The sequence below is a fragment of the Carassius auratus genome, chromosome 8, assembly GCF_003368295.1.
Source record: "Carassius auratus strain Wakin chromosome 8, ASM336829v1, whole genome shotgun sequence".
Taxonomy (NCBI): domain Eukaryota; kingdom Metazoa; phylum Chordata; class Actinopteri; order Cypriniformes; family Cyprinidae; genus Carassius; species Carassius auratus.
In genome coordinates this window covers 20,570,437-20,594,363 of record NC_039250.1, presented here as the reverse complement: position 1 = coordinate 20,594,363, position 23,927 = coordinate 20,570,437, and the positions used below count along the sequence as shown (strand labels likewise).

Genomic DNA, 23,927 nt, shown 5'->3' with positions numbered 1-23,927 from the left:
TACAAGTTACAAAGGTACAATTTTCACTTTTAACAAACCATTAATTTTGACTTTTACCTTAATAAACATCTAATTTGCTGCATATTAATAGTTACAGTAGTTGTTAAGTTTGGGTATTGGGTTAGGGATGTAGAATATGTTCATGCAGAATATGTGCTTTATAAGTACTAATAAACAGACAATATGTTAATAATAGACATTCTAATAAGAAACTAGTTTATAGTGAGAATTGCTCCGTATACTAAAGTGTTCTCAAAAACATTTATGAACTTTGAAAATTGTGTATAAATTAAAATAATTTTTTATGATTTTTTCATCGCCTTCATTTTTCAATACTGTGAAAATCTTCCAAGTGCAGCACACACGCATAGATTGTTTAGCTGTATATCGTACATTGTATAATTTTCATATATCATTATGAAGTTGCAATCTGTTCTAGTGTTAACCACCTCGATTTCTCTTTTGGTTCAATCACAATGGGAAGTCATAACAAGGATTGTAACAGGTGTGTGTGTGTGTGTGACATATCAGGACTCAACTCTATATAATGACATGGGTATAACACAGGTATTACGAGGAGAGGGTGACTTATGAGGACATAACCCATGTCCCCATTTTTCAAAATGCTTATTAATCATACAGAATGAGTTTTTTTGATAAAGTAAAAATGCACAAAGTTTCCTGTGAGGGTTAGGGTTAGGTGTAGGGTTGATGTAGGGTCATTGAATATACAGTTTGTACAGTATAAAAACCATTACACCTATGGGATGTCCCTACTTTTCAAAAAAACTAATATATGTTTATGTTTGTTGTGTGTGTGTGTGTGTGCTCTTGTTTTTGTGACATATCAGGACACAACTCTGTGTAATGACATGGGTATGACACCGGTATTACAAGAAGAGTGTGACTTATGAGGACATAACCCATGTTTCCTGGGTTCCTTTTAACAAAAACAAATGTGTGTGTGTGTGTGTGTGTGAGAGAGAGAGAGAGAGAGAGAGAGAGAGAGAGAGAGAAAGAGAGAGAGAATGAGTGAGTGAGTGATTGAGTAAGTGAGAGAGAGAGAGAGAGAGAGAGATTGGAATGAAGTTTGGAACGAAGTTTGGAACTTTGAAATGAAGGTGAAAGGTACAAGAAAAAGAATAAAAGGAATGTGTCACATGAGTTCACAGTTTTCCAAATAAATGCTATCATTCTAATAAGTCAACTTACCCAAAATATGAGTGGGTTGTTGAATGCAAACATTTAGCTGCAATGAGCAAGTCAAAGGTGAACGGAAAGGTCCATATTTGTCCTTTAATGGAAATCCAGTTATAATATTAGTTGAAATCCCTTGAACCTGTTGTCCCACCAACAACAGCCGCCTGATGAGTAGCTCAGTCAAGAGCTAACATCTCCAATGCCCCGACATAAACAGAATTAAGAACACAAATCGGGCAACACATCTTTCCAATTCTTTATTAATTTCATTATAAATATGAACTAAATGATAAGTTTTCAAAACAGGAAACAACAAAAAGGCATTAAGGCGTTATTTTCAGTTTTGAACAAGAAGCCGTCCTACAAAAACATACTGAATGTGAGACTTTGAGGTGAATTGCAAAATCAGCCAAGATAGTGTTTTAAAGGCTTCTTCCAATAAATCAGTTAGAACAAACATTCAGTAACAAGTGTGAATGCCAAAGGTCATTGATCAGATGACCCCTGTGAATAAGCGATTGGCTTTGCTTTGTTATCTAAGAGAAATTACAATATTTTTGAGCAAGCACAATGTGATTAGTTCAGTCTCCTCGTAGCTACATACTACTGCGTGGAAAGCTAGGAGCCTCAGAGGAATGGTTTTTAACACTCTAATCTTGCATGTTTGATAATACAATCACTCAGCTACCACAAATGCACACCAAATTAGTAACATTTCTTAAGCAACATTTCTGAGGGTTTATATAATATTTAGCCCTGCAGAACAATCTTCACTGCTTCACCCCATCATGATCACCTCACCTCTTCCACCATTTTAATCAACAGGAAATAAGCTTAGAAATGTTACAGCTGGTGGAGTCCTTCACCATCAGTATATTAAAAAAAAAAAAGAAAGAAAGAAAGAAAAGTAGAGCTATGTAATATGATTTGATCGTCCACAATGTGGAATGTAGGACAAAATGTCATAATAAAAACTTACAAATACAAAATTAAGTGGAGTCCAATGACAAATGTAACATTTTACTAAAAGTAATTGGTTTAAGCTCCATTTCCCTGTAAAGGTGAAAATCACCACTGGAGTGTCCTCTTCAAATAAACACATCACAGCAGATCTATCAGCTGAGCAAAAATAAGTTTGGCATCTTGTATAAGCATAGAAATATAGAAGATATCAGTCGACTGTCAAAAATACTTCAATATTCCACTAAACATTTCTTTCTGAATTCAGAAAAGGAGGAAATTTAGATGTAACAACACATAACATTATGAATCAGCTCAGATATCCTTTTTTACAGTTCTGGCTGACTCCTTTGTAACAGTTTTACAACTCGGGACAAATGAATTGGCTCTCTAAAACACATTCTCTGAGCTTCTGTCGAGCTGACCCATCTAAACAACACATACGATCACCATACTGACCACATGAAACACAACAACCGCTACATTGCTGCTGACAGTAACAAGGTTTTGGCATGAATATTAACGCAAGCACAAAACTTAAAAGCTTTATATTCATTAGGTTGACCTTTACAGTTTTTAACTTTTGAAGGCTTAAGAATCATATTTGCAAACTTGGTGTAACAGTTATTGTTAGAAACATAATTAAACTGATTCAGAAAATTAAAAGTAAAAAAATGGCACAACAAAAATAATCACAATTATGTTACATTTTGATATAAAATATGAATTATTCATTTCTTCTCCCATTTCCTCCTTTTTTTCTTTTATTATTACTGATGAAAGATTTCTTAATATTTCTATTAATTAAAAAACATGACTAGTGCTGTGTTTAAATATAAAGTCAAGTAAATAAATCTTAATCTTTTTCTAATCCATTGTGATTGCAGTTTTCTAAAAGAAAATGTGTATAACGCTCATTAAATAAGCAGTTAGCAGTAGTTGTAAGTCACTAGACGGCTAGATGTTCTGATGATTCTGTTATTTTCATCATGCTGTAACTGCCTTAAACATCTCATATTATTATTATTAACTAAGAACTACAAGCTGTGTGATTTAACATGCTAGTGTTAAATTGTACATTAAACTGTTAAGTAACAATGTATGCAAATCCAAAACTCAAGCAATGGAGTGTTAGTTTGTGTCAGTCGACTGGTTAAGCTCGCATCAACCTACCCTATGATGAAGTTAATACAAAATAAAAATGGATGAGGCCTTTTCTGAGGTTCTGTTGGGTTATCTCAGTGTCGAGCAGCGAGGACACCAATGTGGATCTCATGGCTTAATCACACTGAAACACTAAAGACCTAAATATTGACCTATGTGGAAAAACTTCTAATAAACTTGGTCAACAGCTGACTTCTGAATTTGCAAATGTGCTTCAAAAGAAAGTATTAATAATGAAAAGATGAATGAAGTGTAAGGATGAGGCCAAGCAAAGCAAGTTTCTCGTGATTCATCTTTTAAGGCGTACTGAAGTAAGACTGCATATGATGCTGCTCTGTCCGTTCAGACACAAGCAACAGATGAAGACACGTGTTTTCAGCCCTCTGTGGTCAAAGAGCCAAAATGCCTTGACTTTACTGCACTTTAACCCCAAACAAGAGAAGGGTGAGAGCAAGAGAGATCAGTCCCAAAGGCCAAACCCAAGAGCAGATGCAAAAATGAGTAGTCAGCAAAGAGTTGTGCAGTTGAAGGATGAAAAGGTGTCCAGGAAATAGCCCAAATTGTTCAAGTATCTGCATTTTAAATTTGCTTGTTTTTTGCACTTTGAAGAGTTTTTAAACATTTCACAGAAGTCTCTAGTTTTCAACAAGGATTTAGATGTTGGATCTTTATAGAGTGGGATATTGCTTTCAATGGATGGCTTTCTAATTTAGGGTTTGATATCTTGCCGTTCCTCTTGTTCTGTCTGAGGGAGGACAAATAGACGGAAAGATTGTTCTCCTATGAGCAGGTCTGAGGTAGGGGAGGTGGGCTGGTGGCAGAGGAAGATTACTTGGATTTCTGGGCCCATCTGAGATCATCTGATCTGGGTTTCTCTCCTGTCAGGCTCTGGATCAGATCTTCCAGGTTTCTCCAGAATCCCAGTTTTTCTAGAGGATAGTTCAACCAGCCTGCACATACAAAGACATTTAGATCAACAGCTTGTTATAGTATGACTGACTTTAATTTGTATATAATTGGAATTTTACAATTTAAAATACGAGTTTTATAAAAAAAAAAAATTACACTGAATACATGTAAATTGTACACTTTACTGGGAAGAGTGGGGAAATGCCATCACAAAGGTATAAATTGCATCTTAAAATATATTATAAAAGAAAACAGCTGTAAAAAAAAATTTAGTTGTGATAACATTTTACAATATAAAAAATACTGTATTTTTTGACTTTGTGAACATAAGAGACTTCTTTCAGAAAAACTTACTGACCCCAAACTTTTCAACGAAAGCGTACATAATACAGACCGTAAACAGAGCACTGATATGTACTGCCACAGAAAGTGTGATCAAGCGAGGAAGATATGAGCATAAAAGTGCTCATTGTTTGTGTGCATGTACCTGTGGTAATGCAGAAGTAGGTTTCATGAGGTGAAACATGGTGAACTCTGTGGTGTTTCCGTGGTAAAATGATATGACAATCCTGAAGAAACGTCACCCAGCGTGGGAGCCCGAAATATGTGTGCGACCACTTGTGAATCTGATTGGTCAATGTAACGAAAATGGCTAAAGCAAAGACGTAACAGTACCAGGGGTAGTTCCGATAGATCTCCGCTGAAGACAGATTTAGAAAGAGAGCAGCACAATATGAAATTAATGTGGTTCATCATTTGTCTTTTTCTGATTAACAGATAATGTATGTGACGTCTTACCTGGTGAGAGCATCAAAAAGTTTGCAGCCATGTTAGCCAGAGGGATGATAGTCAACATACAGTTATCACCATTAGTCTCAATGAAATCATGGCGTGTTATAGCTGTCGGATCGATGTGGTGCTCTCGAAACGGACGAATGAAGGCCTGGGATGAAGAAAAAGTTCATTTTTTTTAAGAGAAGTAACTGTGCTTGGACAATTTAGTAGATGAAACTATTTACCCGAGATTCATATTCCCTTTTAAAGATGTTTAGAAGACATTTAAAAGATGTTTAACGTACAAACACAAATCTTAAAATATCTATTGCCATTAAATGTCTATCTATTAGTTCTCAAATTATATTATTCATTGTTTTACCTTAAATCTGGCAACACTTAATAACATGAAAAAGACTGTTTCACTCCTGTACCTTCCCAACGATGGGCAGATCCACTGAACCCCATGTGTCAGCACCCCAGTGGACCAAACCAGAGGCAAAGTCTGCTGTCAGGATCCCTGCCACTACACACACACACACACACACAAACAGCAGAATCTGAGAATAAACTCAATCTCGAAATCCTATTATAAACCAAAATGTCTTTTAGTTCTCATTAAAAAAAAGTAGGTTTTGGTTGTAGCAAGTCTAGCAGATTCTAGCTTTCTTGAATACTAGGAAATTTCCAGTACCTACCAGTACCTAAGTACCTAATACTACTTTCTTAAAAACTGACGTGTATATGTGGGTTTGTTTGTTGTACCAACCGATGGCCAGGAGGATGTACCAGATGTGTCCTAGGTGGAAGTATGTTACCAGGTAACAGAAGTTGAAGGCCATGAGGGTAAAGCAAAGAAGCACACTGATCCATTCCTGACATCTTTTTCCTGTGAGGAAGATATAGAGAGTCAAGACCTTTTAAAAGGCAAACTTAGTCAACAGAGTCCAAAAATAACAGCAATGCACCAAATCTGAACAACAAAAAAAGGGTTTTAACCATTAGGCTACTGCAAATCAACAAAATAAACCCAATTTCCTATAGAAAACTAAATCTACCATGGTTTTCCAAGAAAACACGTGACTGAATACAAATCAACATTAAGGCCACATGAAGAAAGTAACCATACCGACAGCTAATATTCTGATACAGCTTCATATCACAGATACTGCAGCGTAAACATCTATTATTTGAATAGACGAATGAGACCGATAGATATGCTATAAGTTTTATTAAAGCAATCTTCTTAGTGTCACATTGTTTCAATTCACAGCTACAATTACGCGCCGAGGGCAAATTCACCTTTCTCCTGAATTCAGTGCAGAATCACTTTGCAGAAAATATCTGAAGTGGCCAAAAAACATGATTCACACCACAGCGGACAGAATCTAGAAAAACACTGCTGTGTTTGTTCCTAGGTGACTGATTCATTCAGAGTTAATCCAAGACAGAAATACTCAAAACACTCCCTGAATCACCATAGTGACTGTAAACAGAACAAGACTATCAGAGCAGACTGATGTGAATTTAGAGAAGCACTAAATCTAATGCTACACAGAAATCCACATCAGTCAAGCTCTATTTGACATTGAACTGCAGCACCCCACCCACACCAACTCCAAAAAAACTCTACCACACCCTCACACTGCTCTGCTTACTGTGACGTTTTGTTTTGCTTCCGTTCCTGTTCTGTTCTTGTGTTCGTATACATCATTTGTCCCCTACACAATGTGCACTGTTCCCTGCTGGTACTGATGGAGTTCCTCCTCCCGGGGAACACTCAGGCTTACTGAGCACAATCTATCCATCTATTGAGGCCTTTTGGTTTTGTTTGAACCTGTTGTGCTAATACTACGAAATAGCATTTTGTTGTTGTTGTTCATATTTAACACATTCCTATGAAGATAAAAACAAAGAGCCAACTTTCAATAGGATTTCAATATTCAACAGTCCCAGTTTAGGACGTATACATATTGACTTGGATGTTAATGTTAGACACCAAACCGTTGACGGTAGCCATTGACTTCAATAATTTGGGGAAAACATACAATGGAAGTCAACGGCTAACATCAACTGTTTGGTAACCATTACATTTCTTGTAGGGATGGTATCCCCTATAACGGTTACGTTTATGCTTGGTAAATCACATTAAACACTTGCTAAATTAGCTATAGTCCGTTGCTTAGCACAATTAGTCATGTGATGTAAATATTAGCGGCACCCATGAAGGGACGACTCCGCTCCTTGTAGAAAAAGACAGCTTTTATTCTGTAAATTATTATATTGTTATTTCTCAAAAATACGATATGTTTTATGTGTACAACTCTTTAAAGTATAAAATAAATTAACGTACTGAACGCATCTATGTGGTAATCAAGAAAAGAAAGCTATCTCCTGTCAGTTTCTGACAGCTACAAGTAACGTTACCACAACTATTTCTGGAACAGAATTACTACCACAATGCATGATTAATAACCTATTCTGGTCAAATTCGCCACAGACAATGATGTTTGACTCGTCTGATAATAACTGGCGTCAAGAATGGGGCGCCACATAAACATCACTCATCAATCCAGAAGCCTGATAACTGCGTCGTGTTTACCCTCACAGAGACCCCAGACTGAATATGAACGCTGAATATTTACGTGCACCTTAAAAACACACTAACGTTACTGTAGATTACGAGGCGAATGCTACGGCTCCGTGACCGTGCTGTCCAGGGCTGTCCACGGGAAACTCGTGGCTGGCAGTCCGCTCAATCCTCGGTGTGGGCAGTGGCGGGCGGATACCGGCGCCGACGGGAACCATAAAGAACCGGTTTAAATTCTCACCTGGAGAGTATAACTCCGCGAGCTCTCTAGCACCTGCATGCTGTGGACCCCACCTCGCACCCGGCTGGGCCGATCCGTTTGACTCGGGTGTGTGAAAGTTTTCCAAAGACCCGCTTTTGCTCTCGGTGCTCGCCATATTCAGTCCGGTTCGGGCGCCGCGGATGCGTTAATTCCGCATCTAAAACTCCACGCCTCTGTCCGCCCTGTTCCGCGTGTCTTCCTCTCCACCAATTGCCTTCGTCCTTGTGCAGCATTCATCCAATCAGCAATTAGAACACGCATAACAAACGTGACGACCAATTAAAAAGCAAGAATGTTCTGACCCCACCCGGATGCAACCAATCAGAAAATAGGCTACACTGATGGTGATTCATTTTAATTACTCTGATGTAAAATTGTGGTATTTTTCTGTGCTTTGTCTAAAATATATTTTTTCTCCTAATGTTATTAAAAATCTAACTAAATTTAGTGTTTTTAGTTTGTAAAGCAAGTACCGGTTGTAATTTCATTTCACAAGTCAAAGGAGTAAATGCGAAATACATGGTCTATGTAACAAAAACAGACCCTTACAAGACAAATAATTAGTTCGTTCGAAATTAAAATTTTTCTTCAAAATAAAAAATATTTATTTTGGTACATGCAGTCCAAACATATACGTTGAATACAGTCTTCTGTAGATTTCTGACAGGGGACAGTCCAAAATCACAACACAAACCTTTGATGTAGGATCTGCGCTCTATATAAAGTAACGGAATGTGTGCAATAAATATTATATAATGATAATAAACCATACGTTAAATAATAATAAATACACAATATTCAAGATATTTGACATGACAATTTAAACAGTTTCTCAAAGTGCTGGCAGCTTTAATGAGTCAGTTCTTGCAAGACGTTGCACTATGATGGGGGATGTTCAGGAACTGAATAAGAAAAGGAAATATTGAGAGAGAAGGTGAAGCTAGAGGCCTTACGAAATTAAGTTCATCAGCTCTTCCAGTGCAATGCTTCACATAGCCACCACCAGATGGCAGACTAACCACATCACTCAAGAGGCATAATCAAGTTTATTGCAACCAATGCCTGCTGTCCCTGGAACATGACTGTAATAATCAAATTGAAATTGAAATTGAAATGACTGCTGAGGGTACTGAAGGTTAGGCAATGATATTGATTCAGTAATATAGTAACAACTTTGACATGCTCAGTCCCTATATAAAATCTTATTTGTGCTGTTATATCAGGCCTATTTAACTTTAAGAAGATATTTAATGAATAATGAAAAAAAAATCAATTTTTGAAAAAAATAAATTTTTCAATCCTAGTATAATTATTATGTGCTAACCATATACCAGAAAAGGCAACATTCTCAAAGTTGTGTTATATTGTAAATATAGTCATGGCTAACAATTGCCTTTAGGCATGACTGACTGCACATCCTCAGGTGCCTTGTATTGATGAATAATGTCTGTTGTCCACTTCAGTACATAAATAAACCAATAAAATCAATTATGCATAACTTTTACTTGATGTACTTTATATTATTAGTTGTGTACATGCCCTATTTGTAAATAGCATTTGTATATGTGTGTGTGTGTGTGTGTGTGTGTGTGTGTGTGTACATTGTATTTATGCATATATGTATATTCTTTTTAAGTGGTGTTTTTCTTTTCTGTTTCACCTGAAGCTTCAACGAGACAAAGTCCTTACAAGTAAAAACATACTTGCCAATAAATCTAATTCTGAATCTATATTTGTTCCAGAATCTTTTGGTAGACGGTTAAGCATGTGTTCCTAGGAAAGCCTAAACTCATCAAATTCGTATCTGTTTATGCCGTGTTTATTTTCTATTGTTATTCCCTCGTGTGTTTAAAGACCCCAATTGTGAGCTCTAAGTGTGTCTGCGGTTAAAACCAGAAAAACGCGTCACACCAAACAGAGAATCGCCGCCCCTCTCACACCCCTATAAACACCCCTTTCGGAGGCATGGGAACTGACTCGAGCTCTCCAGCAAGCGCTGGGCAAGCAACCTATCACCTACATCACTAGACAAAAGTAATCCAGTTATTGCTGCCGACGGAAGACTCTCGAATTTTTGCGTGAGTTTTGCGCTGCTGTCGGTGACACTTGCGAAGTTGTCAGGGGAAGGCGAGACCCTGATCTCCGTCCTGCCGCAATCCGGCGGGTGTTAAGATCCATGGAAGTGGCCGGTTTTTACGAGGGGGACTACCTCGCTTTCCACAGCACTAACGCCAGCAGCAGTCCGGTCAGCGACGGCATTTGCAAGCAGCCTACGAACGGCTCCATGACGAAGCTTCATGACATTTCTGAGCACGAGAAAGCCATAGACTTCAGCATCTATTTGGACTCACCCCAGTACCAGCACCTGGCCAGCCAAGACGAAGCCCGGCACCGCGCACTGGGAATCTACAGCGACTTTCTCTCTGAGGAAAACAAGAGCAAGAGAGCGGCGTTACAGAGTTACAAGAACTACATCTCGCTGACAGAGCGGGACTCGAACCAGCTGACGTATCCGGAGCTCCAGGAGACGCGCATAGACGCCGTGTTCAGCCCAGACTTTCTAGGCAGCTTTGCCAAAACTAACTGGCGACACGAAGAACCGCCAATGGATGGTCCTGGGGGCTTTGACATGCGCTCGTATCTGCAGTACCAGAACGCTCCTAGCGGCAGCCTGGGTAACATTTCCACCGCGTCCTCCTCCTGCTCGAGTCCGCCAGGTACACCTGCGCCGCCAGGTAAGGGAAGATCACCTCAGTCTGGCGGCAAGATGGCCTCTGGCGGCAAAGGGAAGAAGAGGCTGGAGAAAGACAGCGAAGAGTACAGACAGCGGCGCGAGAGGAACAATCTCGCCGTTCGCAAGAGCAGAGACAAAGCCAAAATGCGCAACATGGAGACGCAGCACAAAGTGCTGGAGCTCGCGGCCGAGAACGACCGGTTACAGAAGCGCGTGGAGCAGCTGTCGCGCGAGCTGGCGACGCTGCGCAACCTGCTCTCCGCCACCGGCCAGTGCTGACGGGACTCTCGCGGTGCTTAGTGACTGTCAGTGACTTTCAAGAGTGCAAAATTTGCAACAAAAGTTTTCTGTGATTCGTTTAATAACGGGCGAGCGATCGCTCGTTCGACGCGTTTACAACCGAGAAAGAAAAACAGTAGTGGACTGTGCGCCTGGATTGCGCAATATCCCACCGTGTGCTCGGCATAACTCTGGTAATCTTGAAACCCTGTCATGTATTTCGTCTGTAAAGTATTTTTGTACGGGTTTTAAAGTGAGATATCTGCTGTTTAATATTCTGTTATTTAAATTCTTTTCGCCATATCTGGGGCAGCGGTTGTCATGGGAAGAGTTGTACTGTACTGCAGAGGTATGATGCAACTCATTGTAACAGTATTGGAAACGCAGTGAAGTAGTCTTATGAAAATGATAAAGATACAACTGGTCTACTGCTATATACTATTTTATTGAATTAAAAAATGTTTTTACTGTACTGGAATCCTGTGTGTCTGATCACATTTTATTACTGCTTTCAAAATCATATTAGTACACACCCATCCATTCACCCACAGCTGCTGAGATTCGTTTTCCATTATGCAGTGAATACTCCTGGTTTCACTTGAGCTGGCTTCTTTTAAACAGTGCATATACATGTCAAACTCTATACACATCAAGACATATTAATCATTCACATTTACTTGATAGAAATCTCCTGTTTCGTGACTGGAATTTCTGAGATCTTTTGAAATCTGTGTTCATGAGTCACCACGGTAAAGAGGTACAGTTATCTAAAATACACAGCCAGGGTCCACAATCCAAAGAGTCCAGCGGTCCGTTAAAGACTCGGGTCCAAGGCTAGATAAGCACTGAACTTTCTAGCCCTCTCAAAACACACAAACACTCAGTTTACTCAACAGAAAGATTAAACCAAATATTAAACATGGACATGAAATCCAGATGGGACGTGCAAGCACCCTCATGGTTGGATTTGATTCAGATAAGGGAAATGATGAATGATCAGTATGAGGTCGGTTTAATCAAATATACAAACTCATTTTAATCGAATTCAATTATTTATTAAAATGATTAAATTAAAAATATTGTATCCAAACCACAGATGAAGTTATGTAAATTTATCTGGAATAAAATAATACACTCGGAAGGCTGCTACACACTACTTCACTCAAAACTCTTTCTATTAAGGGGAGACACTGCAGGGAAAAACACTGTTTGGCTTTTTGGTTTTTCATAAAGTGTTTTTCAAACTAGTGGAAGTAAAACATCCAAAATACACTGTTAAGTGTTTCTTTTATAGCACTTTATCTATTTGATTTTAAAATATATAGCCTGTTTTTAAAAGCTGTTTTCTCAAAATGAGTTTTTTTTTTTTGTCCTTGAACCATAAATATCCACTTCAGTAGCATTTGCACACACCAACCTTTACATTTTCTATATCCTTAAGGTTTTTACAGAGGTATTTGTTCACATTTAATTTGCTTGATTATATGCAACATTTTATTCCCCCCAAAATTGTGAAAATAGAGTGTCCATTCTAAGCATTTTCTGAATTATGGAGTGACAAAAATGAGATACCCAGAAATTTCCTCTGTAAAATCTTTTGACTTTAAAATGTCAAATAAAATAAAAAACATTTTGAAATTGACATCATCCAGTATTTAGATTTTTGTACTAGAAATGTATGCAAATTAGTGCATATTCCATTAAACAATGGCTCATTTGCATATTTAAACCTAACATTTCAGAAAACTTGAAATACAAAAATGTTTTTGATTATCAATGTAATCAATAAGCTGGGTAAGGCCACCACTGTTTTTTTTAACCCTATTCAGCTACAGTGTCTCTCTTGAATAAAAAAAAAATGTGTGTGTGTGAGAGAGCGTGAGAGATATAGAGAGAGAGTGACTGTGTACAATATATTTTAAAAGTATAGCCAAGGTAGACTTAAAAAATATCTGCATCAGTCAACTCATCATACATTTACATCATACACCAGAGGACACACTAAATCTATCGTTTATTAATTTTTTTGGATATTTATTGTTGGATTTCATCATTGGTAACAGGGAAACTGAACTGTTGAGGTGTGACCATTCCTGCTTGCGTCCTGCGGGAGGAAATGAAACCTGATGGACAGGTTGAATGACCTGCCAGTCAGGGAGGAGAGTAAGTAACAGGTAGACAAGGAATAGTTCATCATCATGACAATAGAAGGTGGGAGAGTGAAAGAGAGAGAGAGTGTGTGTGTGTGTGTGTGTGTGTGTGTAGGAGAGAGAGAGGGCTTTATCGCTGGGAGATTCAATTAAAAGCATCTAAACTAAATCTAATTCTTCTGTGTGAGGAAGACTGCTCTGTTATGTGTACACTTCTCACACTATGAACACTGCTTTTACTATGTGTGATTTAACTTGTCTTTCATAATTAAATGCCTGCATGATGATTGCACCACACTCAAAGTTTTCGTAAGAAGTTTAGTTTGACATTTTGTTTGATGTTTGAAAGAGAACCTGTAGAACAGTGAGAAGCTGATCGGTAAAGGAGGAAAAGGGTGTTGTTTTAGAACAGTGATATTTCACAACGTCGTCCTAGTGCAGGAGGATCTTAGTTGCTCAACACTTCCAACTTCCTTCTCCATCTGTGCATGCAAGTGTGCTTGTGTGTGTAACGTACTGCTGCCTTAGATAACCTACTCTCTTTAATACAACTGCTTTAGTCCAACACAGATTCCGTCTACATCTGAACATTTTTAAGAACCAAGAGCTAACAAAACGCCATATACCTTATGAATCTATTGAATGAGATTTCTTTACTTTTCTTGAGAAGTTTTCTTAACACCATACTAAGCAAATGTTAGCAAACAAATAATAACACTTACTGCCTGAGAATTACATTATGCATTTCAAACTAATGCATAAGTTTTAAATATGTCATAATGTGAATGAGTCTTACTGTAAAATACAAAAATCATATAGGCAAAGTGTGACAAAGTGTGTCCAAAAAGAGTTTAATGTCTAAGAATACTATACTTTTTCCCCCTAGCCCTGTAAATTTAAGCAACAACACATGTAGGTCGGTTTGAATACTATTTCCAACAATATTTATACAAATTAAAGCACAGATCTGTCAGGTGTCATAGCAAATGGCGGTACAAAACTATTTTCAATCTAGCTACATATACTGATGAAAATGATTATGTGGTGAAGTAATTAATACAGAAAAACAAATGTAATTTCTACGTTATAAATTAAATATTAGTATTTAATTTAAGATTGTAGAATTTAAAGTTTGAACTTATAAGTATATTTAACTTGGAATTGTTTGTTATTTTTACAAAGGATGTTTAAGTAAATATCAAAGTCATGAACCCATTTTTCCCATCATATAGTTGGACAAGAAAAATTAATAAGGTCAAAAAGTATTAGCTGTTTTCAAGATTACTCATCTAACTCTAACTGGCCATGTCAAATTGACTCATTTCCTTTGTTAATTTTATTTAACTTAGTTAAATAGATTTAACTTAATTCCATACTTAAATTTTATCAATTAAAAAAAAATGCGTGCAAAAACTTGCTAAACAAAAATTAAGTACATTTTACTTATTGTTTTTTTTTTCCAGTGTATGTGAAGTACAGTTTCATCATACAGTGTCTATGACAGTGATTCATGTACACATCATTGCCTATATTTCATCATACAGAAATGACCCATGGGCATTGTCCTTTTTTCCTTAAGGCAGGGGTCACCAATAAGAATACAGAGTTTTGGAATCCAAAACTAAATTAATTCTGTGAATAATTAATTGCTTACAGTAATTAAAGTATTTTGCTGTGTTTTCAGAACTCTTTATGTGCAGAAAAATAAAAGGGGCTTGCTTATTTTCAATCACCTTGTCCTAAGGCAAGTTTTGTTATTTAACGCTTATTTTGCTTATTCTGTCCAGAACAAAGGGGTTGTATGTTTCCGTTAACTTTGGTGACGCAAGTCACTTATTTTATGCTTATTTTTACTTATTCTCTCCAGAATAATTGTTTGGGCTTATTTTCACTAACTTTCCCTGCATTTATTTTACACTTCTTTCTCCTGCGAGATCTGGCGACTCTAAACTGGGTCAGAGACGTAGCCTACAGCTTTGGTTCCAGTTCGCTTTGTTTATTTAGTTTGTCCTAGTCTCCTGAGGACCGTTGATTGCTAACACAGGGGTTTCCAGTGTCAGGATTACAAGTTTCTTTTCCCCTTTTACTAGAGAGCAATGCCCCGCCCACTTCCAGGCTGGACTTTACCGTCAATAGTGTTACGTCTGTCAGTAAACGAATTGCTGCGTCACACTGCCAGCGGACCTGCTGATACTAATACGATCCAGACTACACTGGATTGTCAAACCCTTGCACGTCTTACCTCGAAACAATTAAAGACTGCTCATAAGGCCTCCAGCTATTCTCTTGGTTAATACCTGCTTCTTAAGAATCATTGTTCACGTCAGCCGTGAAACCCTAATCATACCCAAATCAAATGTTTTCAATTAAATCAAAAACACACTCAAGCTTTCTTCTGCATATTTTTAGCATGTGGTTGTCCTCTCACTTCCTTTAAATGACCTTTTCCTTGAAAACACATTTTAAAAGAAAAGAATTTCTCTCAGTGGGTCCTCATTGTGAAACAAACTTCTCAGGCCTCTTAAAAAAGCTCTCCACCCTCTTGAAAAGCCAGCTGATACTGTCCCAATGTAAAAACACTATGGTTAAATATTAACAACATCCACGGCGGAACAAACAAGGCCAACATATCAAAGGTGAACAATCTCTGGCAGACACATTTATAATCAATGAGTTTCTGACACCTTCCCAAGTGGTTAACATCACCTTTTAAGATGGTGTTACTTCTTAAAAGGTGAAACTAGAAAATGACTTGTTTTTGACTGAAAAGTGGTCAAAAGATGTCAGGTCAACACACTGTTGATGAGAGGAATATAAATCTTGTATTCATTTGTTTTATGTGCACACTATAGTGCAGAAGCTGCAGGAAAGTACAGGAAGACAGTGAAAACAGAACTGAGACGTGGCCTATATGACTTGAACCTGCAATCGAATGAGGCTTATTAAGACTCCAATCATACCATTTACTCCTCCAAAGTGTTTATGAAAAGAAAAAACACAAGGTGACTATATAGAATCGTTGTGGTCTACTTGGAGTAGCAAGTGGGTTTTGGGTGGGGATGAGGTCAGCAGTTTGAAAGTGCTGTGATGTACCAATGGCAAAACCTTTCATTCATCCACCACTTCCCCGTTTCTTGACTGTTTTCTGACCGTTCTTCTGTTTCTCCTGGGCTCGAGTGTATGACGCTGGCGGTGAACATCCGGGGGTCCTTGCGGCACGGCTGCCGGGAACTCAGGCATCCGCAATGGCCGTAAGAGGTGGAGCCATGACCCAGCAGGACACTGGCCCAGATTTCGACACTGTTGCACTTCTGCTATTCTGCGTTCTGACGCTTGCGCAGTGGCTCACGACGACCGCCACGACATTGAGTCGTACCGCTCGCATCATGCAGGACAGGGTTGAGTAATCGACAGCCTTCCTGTTGTTGCAAAACAACAGAATAGAACAGAACAGTGTTCAGGCCACTCTGACCATCACTATAGCCATTTTGAGGCATTATAATTACCTACTTTAATCATCTTTAACATGCCATAAAACTAGTCCTGTACAACGTTTTTATAACCATGCTTCTACTAACTTTTTTACAATTAAAGGGATAGTTCATCCAAACACTCTCAAAACCTTACTTTCTTCTGCAGAACACAATATTTTAACTGGGTGAATGATGACAGAATTAACATTTTTGGGTGAACTATCCAATTAAGCATCAGTCCTGTTACTTAGCACCATAAAATATATATATATATATATAAAAAACGGGGGGGAGGGGGGTGTTACATTTATCATGTACATTAGTCACTCTTTTGTTACACGTTTAGTTGTTCGAAGGTAATTTTGGAAATTGATCTGATACTTAAACATCAATCACAAACAAGACAATCATCCCACTGTCACAAATGTGACAGCATGACAGAGTGTGTGTAATATAAGCTTGAATGTGGAAAAAAAGGCTAGTTATAGTTTTGGTTTCTTTTTTATTCAGAAAATCACACTGCAAAACACATAGAAATCAACAGCAAATTAAACTAGATTTTTACAGTTGCCAAGATAACAGGGAGCTGTGGGTGGTTTTCAGTGCATTGTTATATGGTTGCTAGGTGTTTGCATAGTTGAAAAAGCCCACCTATAAATCCATGTGATATTCTCGTCTCTAGATATTATGTCGGTGTCATCTTCAGTGAACAGTATACTGTGCAAAAGTTTGGGGTTAATAAGTACATTGTTAGAGAAGATTTCTATTTTAAATAAATAGTTTTTTCAACTTTCAAGTTTCAAAACTTTCATAATAACTTTGTCAAACTTTCTTTTCATCAAAGAATCCTGAATAATTCATTGTTTCCGCAAAAATATCAAGCCGCACAACTGTTTTTAATTGATAATAATAAGAAATGTTTCTTGAGCACCAAATCAGCATATTAGATTTCTGAAGGATCATGTGACACTGAAGACTGGAATGAAAATTCAGCTTCGTCATAAAATCATTTCAGAGTATTCCTATATTTTTTATTTAATGAATTCATTGTGCATAAACCTGATCTCTTAAAAAGTAATAGCGCTCCTCTTCTAAGCAAGCAACGTGATTTGAGGTATAATTCGGGATTATTAATAAATCGGGATTATTACAGGACTAAAACTAAATATAAGAAATAATAAACATTTGCCTCATATTTTCGAATCATATCCAAGCACATGAATTGAAATAATTTGAGACTAAATCACATAAAGCATTCGTAAGACCATCATGCCTTTGATCTATTTTTTTGCTTGAGGCCTCAGACTTTCTGTTGTCTCTGTAGGCCAAAACGACTCGGTATTTCTGAAGAGATCAGTTCCTTGCACTGATGATGTCACTGTTTCTTCTTCACAAATGCTTATTTCCATCTGCCATCTCTGTATCGCAGAGCATGCGAGGGGCTCCAGCGTGAAGGTTGCATCTGCTCTCCTCACCTCTAAACTCGAGATAGGCAATCAGTGCGGGCGGTTCAAAATAGGCCACAGTAAGGTTCAGAGGGTACTGATATTGGTCGCGCGTGTGCACATGCGTAAGAATAACCCCTCTTAAACTCACGTGATGGAATCTTAACTGTCTCACAAGCACACCGTGGCACTCAACCCACATCACTACATTGGATCTCTTCCTTCCTGCAGAGATAAAGTGAACAAGACAACGCAAAAATGCAGAGAGCAAGAGAACAGGGAAAAAACATGCAAGTCAGAATTTAACTGACGAAAGCTTTTGATAACGTGGGAAAGGTTGCTGTGTGCACTTACTGACCAATGGACCTATATTAAAAATGTTCACTATTTTTTTCGCTCACACTTAGGGCAGTAAGTTTAACTAATCAACTGTGATACAACTTAGTTCCACACAACATAAAACCGTGCAGCTTGCTGAAGTAAAAAGTGCTATAACTTTTCGAAAGGGACTTCTAGTTACAATAAAATAGCTGGGAAAATGAAGGAAAGATCTGATACATATTTTACAACCAGAATCGAGACTTGGAAGTGGGCTCAGCAACTGCATAGCAAAACTGCAAGAAGTTTCATGGACGCAAAAACCACACCATTATAAGATTTTTTTTGTTTTTATAAATATCTTTTAAGTTTCTTTATTTCGACAACTGCAATCAAAAATATATATTTTTACTTAAATTGAAGATTTATTGCCGATAAAATATCAGTCCGTACAGTTTTAACATCTATTTGGTTTTATTTAAATAATCATATTTTTAAAAAATGCTTACGACTGTTCAATATGACCACAATTACTTTTATGTACTTACAAAGCATGAGCATGGTGAAAAACAATATCTGTGTGGAACAAGTGATATTCCATTATTTAAATATATGACATTCAAACCAATTCGATCGATCGGTGATAAATATAGAAAACAGAAATCTCATCTATTTTCATTTATGTATGATTAACACGTGTGTCACATGAGCTTAGCTGGTCAAAACTGTGTAATCCAAATCGACAGAAATTTTATATGCATTTCATATACATCAATCTTAAATCTAGGCCTAAATATTTGTTGAGTGTAAATGTATGTTCACATAAAAAGAAACAATGCAGTCCTGCTCAGAGTTGTTGATATGTTGGTCAGTAATGAGAGACTTCACAAACATTTGACTGGACTTTGGATAAAGACCACTGAAGACACAATTGGTCACATATTGGCTTGTTAGGTTCTTGGATAATGAAGAGCCCTCCCTCTTTACAATCTCATGTATGCATTTGAACTTTTAAAACCCAAAGAATGATTACACACATAGCGTCAGGCCTTGACTTTGGGTTATCTCTGTCTCTGACCCCGGGTAGACTCTAAAACGTCCTGCAGTGCTAAGCAGTATCGTGTTTTATGATGCAGTGTGCGTTGTGAGGAAATGTAACATTTAAAAATGTGAGCACGAAATCCCTGTGATTACTTACGTTTAATCTCCCTTTGTCTGTAAGGAGGAAAGACTTATACAACAAAGCTCAATCAAAGCATTTTAACGAAAGATCCCACAAATAGACTGGTCTCTGCCCTACTGAACACTCCTGACACTCCAGACACACCCTTTACAGCCAGACACATGACTCAGAAATTAGCTAGAAGAATATTCTTCAAAGTTGACAGGACTCTATTGCATGCAAACAGAGCTATACGTTATCACAGCATTTTTTGGAAGTCATTCAAAGTAGAGTAACTTATCATAGGCTGGGATGAAAGACTAAGATGAAAGATCCTGGAATGATCTTTATTTTTATTTTCAGATGCTTGATCTGTCCCTTAGTTACCTTGACGTTTACTGACTATTATTAAGCATGTTAGCTGATCTCGAAGCTCCAAACTCAAGTAAACACTAACGAAGGAGAAAAAAGAAAAGTTCATTACAGGAAAGTTCATTACAATCAATGTATTTCCATTTGAACTCTTAGTGTGGCTAAGAGATGACCGGATGACCCTGATGCAATCTGGGAAAGATCCCTCAATTAATTACATTGGAGGAGGAAACCACAGAACACAAGATGATTTTATGTTGGACAGTTGTGGGTTCCCTGTCATGGTGCTGCACCTGAGTGAATATCTGCTGAGTCACATCTTCTCAAAGAAGTTTGGTCTGTAACAGTGTCAACCGAAAGCTAACAGACTTTTGTACACACAAACACACAAAACAGCGATCGCACAAGATGTGGTCTAAAAAAAGACCAGAGAACCTTTTTGGCTAAAACATTAAAGACCAGGTTGCTGCTGCATTCCAGAGGGCCAGATCTTAGTGCCAAAAGACCCTTAAGGCATATCCGTCATTTGCTCTACGCTCAAGCAGCTGTAGTAGTGACAACAATGGCTCACAAACAATGTAGGTGTTTTGTAGTTGATGTAAAAGTGAACATAATGTCTTCATTAGTGAAGATGCAGTGGATTAATATTGTTTTCTACAAAACATATACAAGAGGGGTGGGGTGAACTGTACTCATTCTCATTTAAAGAGAAATGCACCAAAATGGGTTGTTGTGCACGGTCATACAGAGTAAAAATGTTGTTGTTTTACACAGCCACTGAGGAATTTTAGCCAAAGTATGTTGCAGATATTTCATGAAGACCCTAAATAATCATACCAACTTGTGGAAAACAGGCATACAATGTCCCCTTTAAGGTTGTGACACCAAATCGATCATCATGTGTTTCACAATGTTGACACTAGTCGTTCCACTTTGGTGGCATTCTGGTCTATTGAGCTTATTGAATTGCTGTTGGACAGTCAGTGAGAGAGACCACTCTGTTTTTTTTTATAGCTGAACCCATGCATGACAAACAACAAAGTCAAGGGGGCACAGAAATGGCTCTTCTAATTTTACATCTTCATCTTACCTGACCTTTCCAATATGCAAATGTTTTCATAACGACTTGTCCACCTGAATGAAGAAAGTGAAAATGGTCCATTCCTAGTTGCTGGCATCGGCATTATTCCTGTCACACATGTGTACATGCTAGTTGGCCATTGACTGTAGTCTTTGCAATTTGTTCAAGCACAACTTTTTGACCCAAGCACAGGCAATGCGAGGTGACAACACATCTGCTTTTGTCATCGCTAGTTCTTTGGTGTTGGTTTGGTTTGCCATGCATGTGCCTTACCCAACAATGTCAAGAAAAATTTGCAAAAAGTGTGCCTTACAGTTAAGGTTACAATCTTCTACCTTATCTAGCCTTAAAAGGTGCATTTTAGTACATTAGACAACTAATATGTACCTATGAGACATTTTTACAGTCCCTTCAAGGGTACTGCATCAGTGACAAGCTGTTGTGCAATTTTTGCCCAGAGTGTGTGTTAAAATGACATGGACATTTTGGTTAATCAAACTAGGAAATGCATGTTTCGTTTAAGCTAACATTAGAAAACTAATAATACAAGTCAAAACTGTCAGCTTTTTCTAAATGTTCTGAGGGGCCCTAATGATCAGTTTGCATTATTTGTGCTAAGTACTCTGGTATTTAGGTTTCTTTGACCATATCTAACTGTGCAAAAGGCCCCTGGCATTTCGAGGGCCCTATGGCCTTTAAGAATTTAAATTGCACCAAATTTGGGAGACAAGTTTTACTGGAATCAAGCATATAAAAATAGATACACAGTTCATAATGTATACTGCTGCTGTTTTTTTGCATGATTGTCAGCAGGCCCTTTTTAATAGTGAGAACAACACAGAGTACTATGGTTGGGAACGTGCTGTTTTGCAAAACATCCCCCCGTCAATCGCATAAAGTGTTGCTATGACGACTGTGATGTAAAGGTGGTGAACGATAGGCCAGTTGTTGTGGAATATTTTTAAACAGGTCATGGTACAGCGTATACATCGAGAGCTTTTTTTGTGTCTGCGTGCGCGCGTAAATGCATTTGCAGGAGGAAGGAAGCGCTAGTCGTAAAGAAGGGGAAGCACCGAGCTTGGCTGTTTACGTACTCTGCAGATCTGCTTGAGGTGTAATGAAGTGCATGCGCACAGTGAACATCGAACAGGAAATTACAGCGCACACGCTCGTTGCCGAGGAAACCAACCTCAAAAAACAAGATGCGGTTGAGGGGTGCCCTTAGACCAGATGCACAATGGCCAGCACAACTTTTTTTCCATTTACTTGAGCATAAACATGTGCAATCATGGAACCTGAGAGAGCGCTTAGCTGGTTTACTCCAGTCATAATGGCAAAATACTTCATGATTGTTTTGAATATGCTGAGGATAACCTGAAGGTTATAGAGTTCATGCTGAGTTTCAGTGGGTTCTGTTGTCTACTGCCAATATCAACTGCGGCATCCTAAATGTCATAAAATGCTTAACATAGGTGTCAACTAGTGTTAAAGACAGGCACACATACTGTTTCAGGAACTAAACTTGCAGTTGATTTCAGTTGAGTTTAAGATGCGGCTAAGGTGCTTGTGGCAAGATACGATAATAAGCAAAAAAATACTTTATTTAAAATTTTGTTTAAAAAATTACAGAAAACATTTATTTTGCTCTGTTTCAAACCAGTACTGGGTTACCAAATACTGATCTACAACACATTTCTGAATTCCACTACTATATTTTTTTTTAAATAAATATGGTTTATATAGACATTTTTAGCTATTCCATTAAAGTCTTGTGTATTTTTCTGCTTTACATGTCATTCTCAATATTCAGCGGTCAAATCAAAAGAAGTCCTAAAGTTTTTTTAGACTTTGCGTCTTACAGTTTTAAATGCAAAGCGCATTTTTTGAATGGCCCCTAAGGGGCGGTTCACACAGGATGTGTTTTTGTGTAATTATATTTTTTTTTATGTAAACATGCATTATAATTGTGACTGTTACATGTACATATTTATATGCGTCTCACTCATGACACAGGATTCTTAAAATTTGATTAAACTTTGAATAAATGAATCTCTCAAGTTTTTTAAAAAGAAAATTCAGTTCAACTGTATTTTTCTAAACGGCATGAGTTAGATGGATGTGTTTGACTGTTGTGCTTGCACATAAACACAAACAATTGAACTTATAGACCTTACGTTTCCATTCCACTGGCCTGCATTTCAGGTTTTTACAAAAAAAAATGTGTTCGTTTGAATAGCCCCTAAGGCAGCATCCTAAACGTCATGTCAGTCTCTACATAGACAGTAACACAAATATTATATATGTAACAGAAGGTATAAGTATGTTACAAGGCCAAAAGGCACGATGCTCTATTAAGCTTAAAAATACATTGCACATTGTCTTGTGATTTGAAAATATGCTTAAAAAAGGCAGTAACTTTGTTGGCCACACAAAAAGAATCATGAGATCATTAATTAGCAATTGCTAAAATAGAGTTTGATTCTAACCTGACTGATGCTAATCTGACATATTGCTATTCTTATAAAGATAAGCATACATAGCACACACAAATAATAGGGAAAATGGTCAGTTTTTAATTGCACAAGTTTAAATGATACTTTTATTAATGCTCACTTGGTCTGAGAACAAAGCCTCTGTAATTTAATGAAATACTAATATATATATAATAATTATTAGTGGTTAAGAATCAATTTAATGATTAAGAAATCGCATCTGTGCTTTGACACTGATCAGTACTGAGTCAGAACATGAGTCACTCTTTTTTTTTCTTTTCTCTCTGGAGTTTCCTAAAGCTCTTGCTCCCAGGAAATATTCCAAAGGCAACGGAAATGGGAGGAGAAAGGACAGAGGGAGGTACATACAGGAAATAGAGCAAACCAATACCATTCCTCACTTATGTTGTAACACACACGCTATGCACTTGCCAAAACTCGCACTTGTCCAATCCAAGTAATCAGTTCACGGTGTATATACAGACCCAATAGAGTTTCATAGATATTATGTTTGTTGTCAGCACTCTTAAATTCCAGAATTAATAAGGAGCAGCTGCTTGAC

At 37.6% G+C, this 23,927-nt stretch overlaps 2 protein-coding genes across 2 annotated transcripts; one reads left to right on the top strand and one right to left on the bottom strand.

The window, feature by feature from the left end:
* Positions 1-1,442: 1,442 nt before the first annotated feature.
* On the bottom strand, positions 1,443-8,038 carry LOC113107549 (transmembrane protein 189-like). The gene is made up of 6 exons (XM_026270145.1): positions 7,839-8,038; positions 5,777-5,896; positions 5,442-5,533; positions 5,032-5,176; positions 4,721-4,933; positions 1,443-4,274 (listed from the first exon to the last, which is right to left on the bottom strand). The coding sequence occupies exons 1-6, from the start codon at positions 7,972-7,974 to the stop codon at positions 4,153-4,155; spliced, it is 828 nt and encodes a 275-aa protein (XP_026125930.1). The 5' UTR covers positions 7,975-8,038; the 3' UTR covers positions 1,443-4,152.
* A 1,783-nt stretch (positions 8,039-9,821) lies between these two features.
* LOC113107548 (CCAAT/enhancer-binding protein beta-like) lies at positions 9,822-11,350 on the top strand. The gene has a single exon (XM_026270144.1). The coding sequence runs from the start codon at positions 10,036-10,038 to the stop codon at positions 10,870-10,872; it is 837 nt and encodes a 278-aa protein (XP_026125929.1). The 5' UTR covers positions 9,822-10,035; the 3' UTR covers positions 10,873-11,350.
* Positions 11,351-23,927: the final 12,577 nt, after the last annotated feature.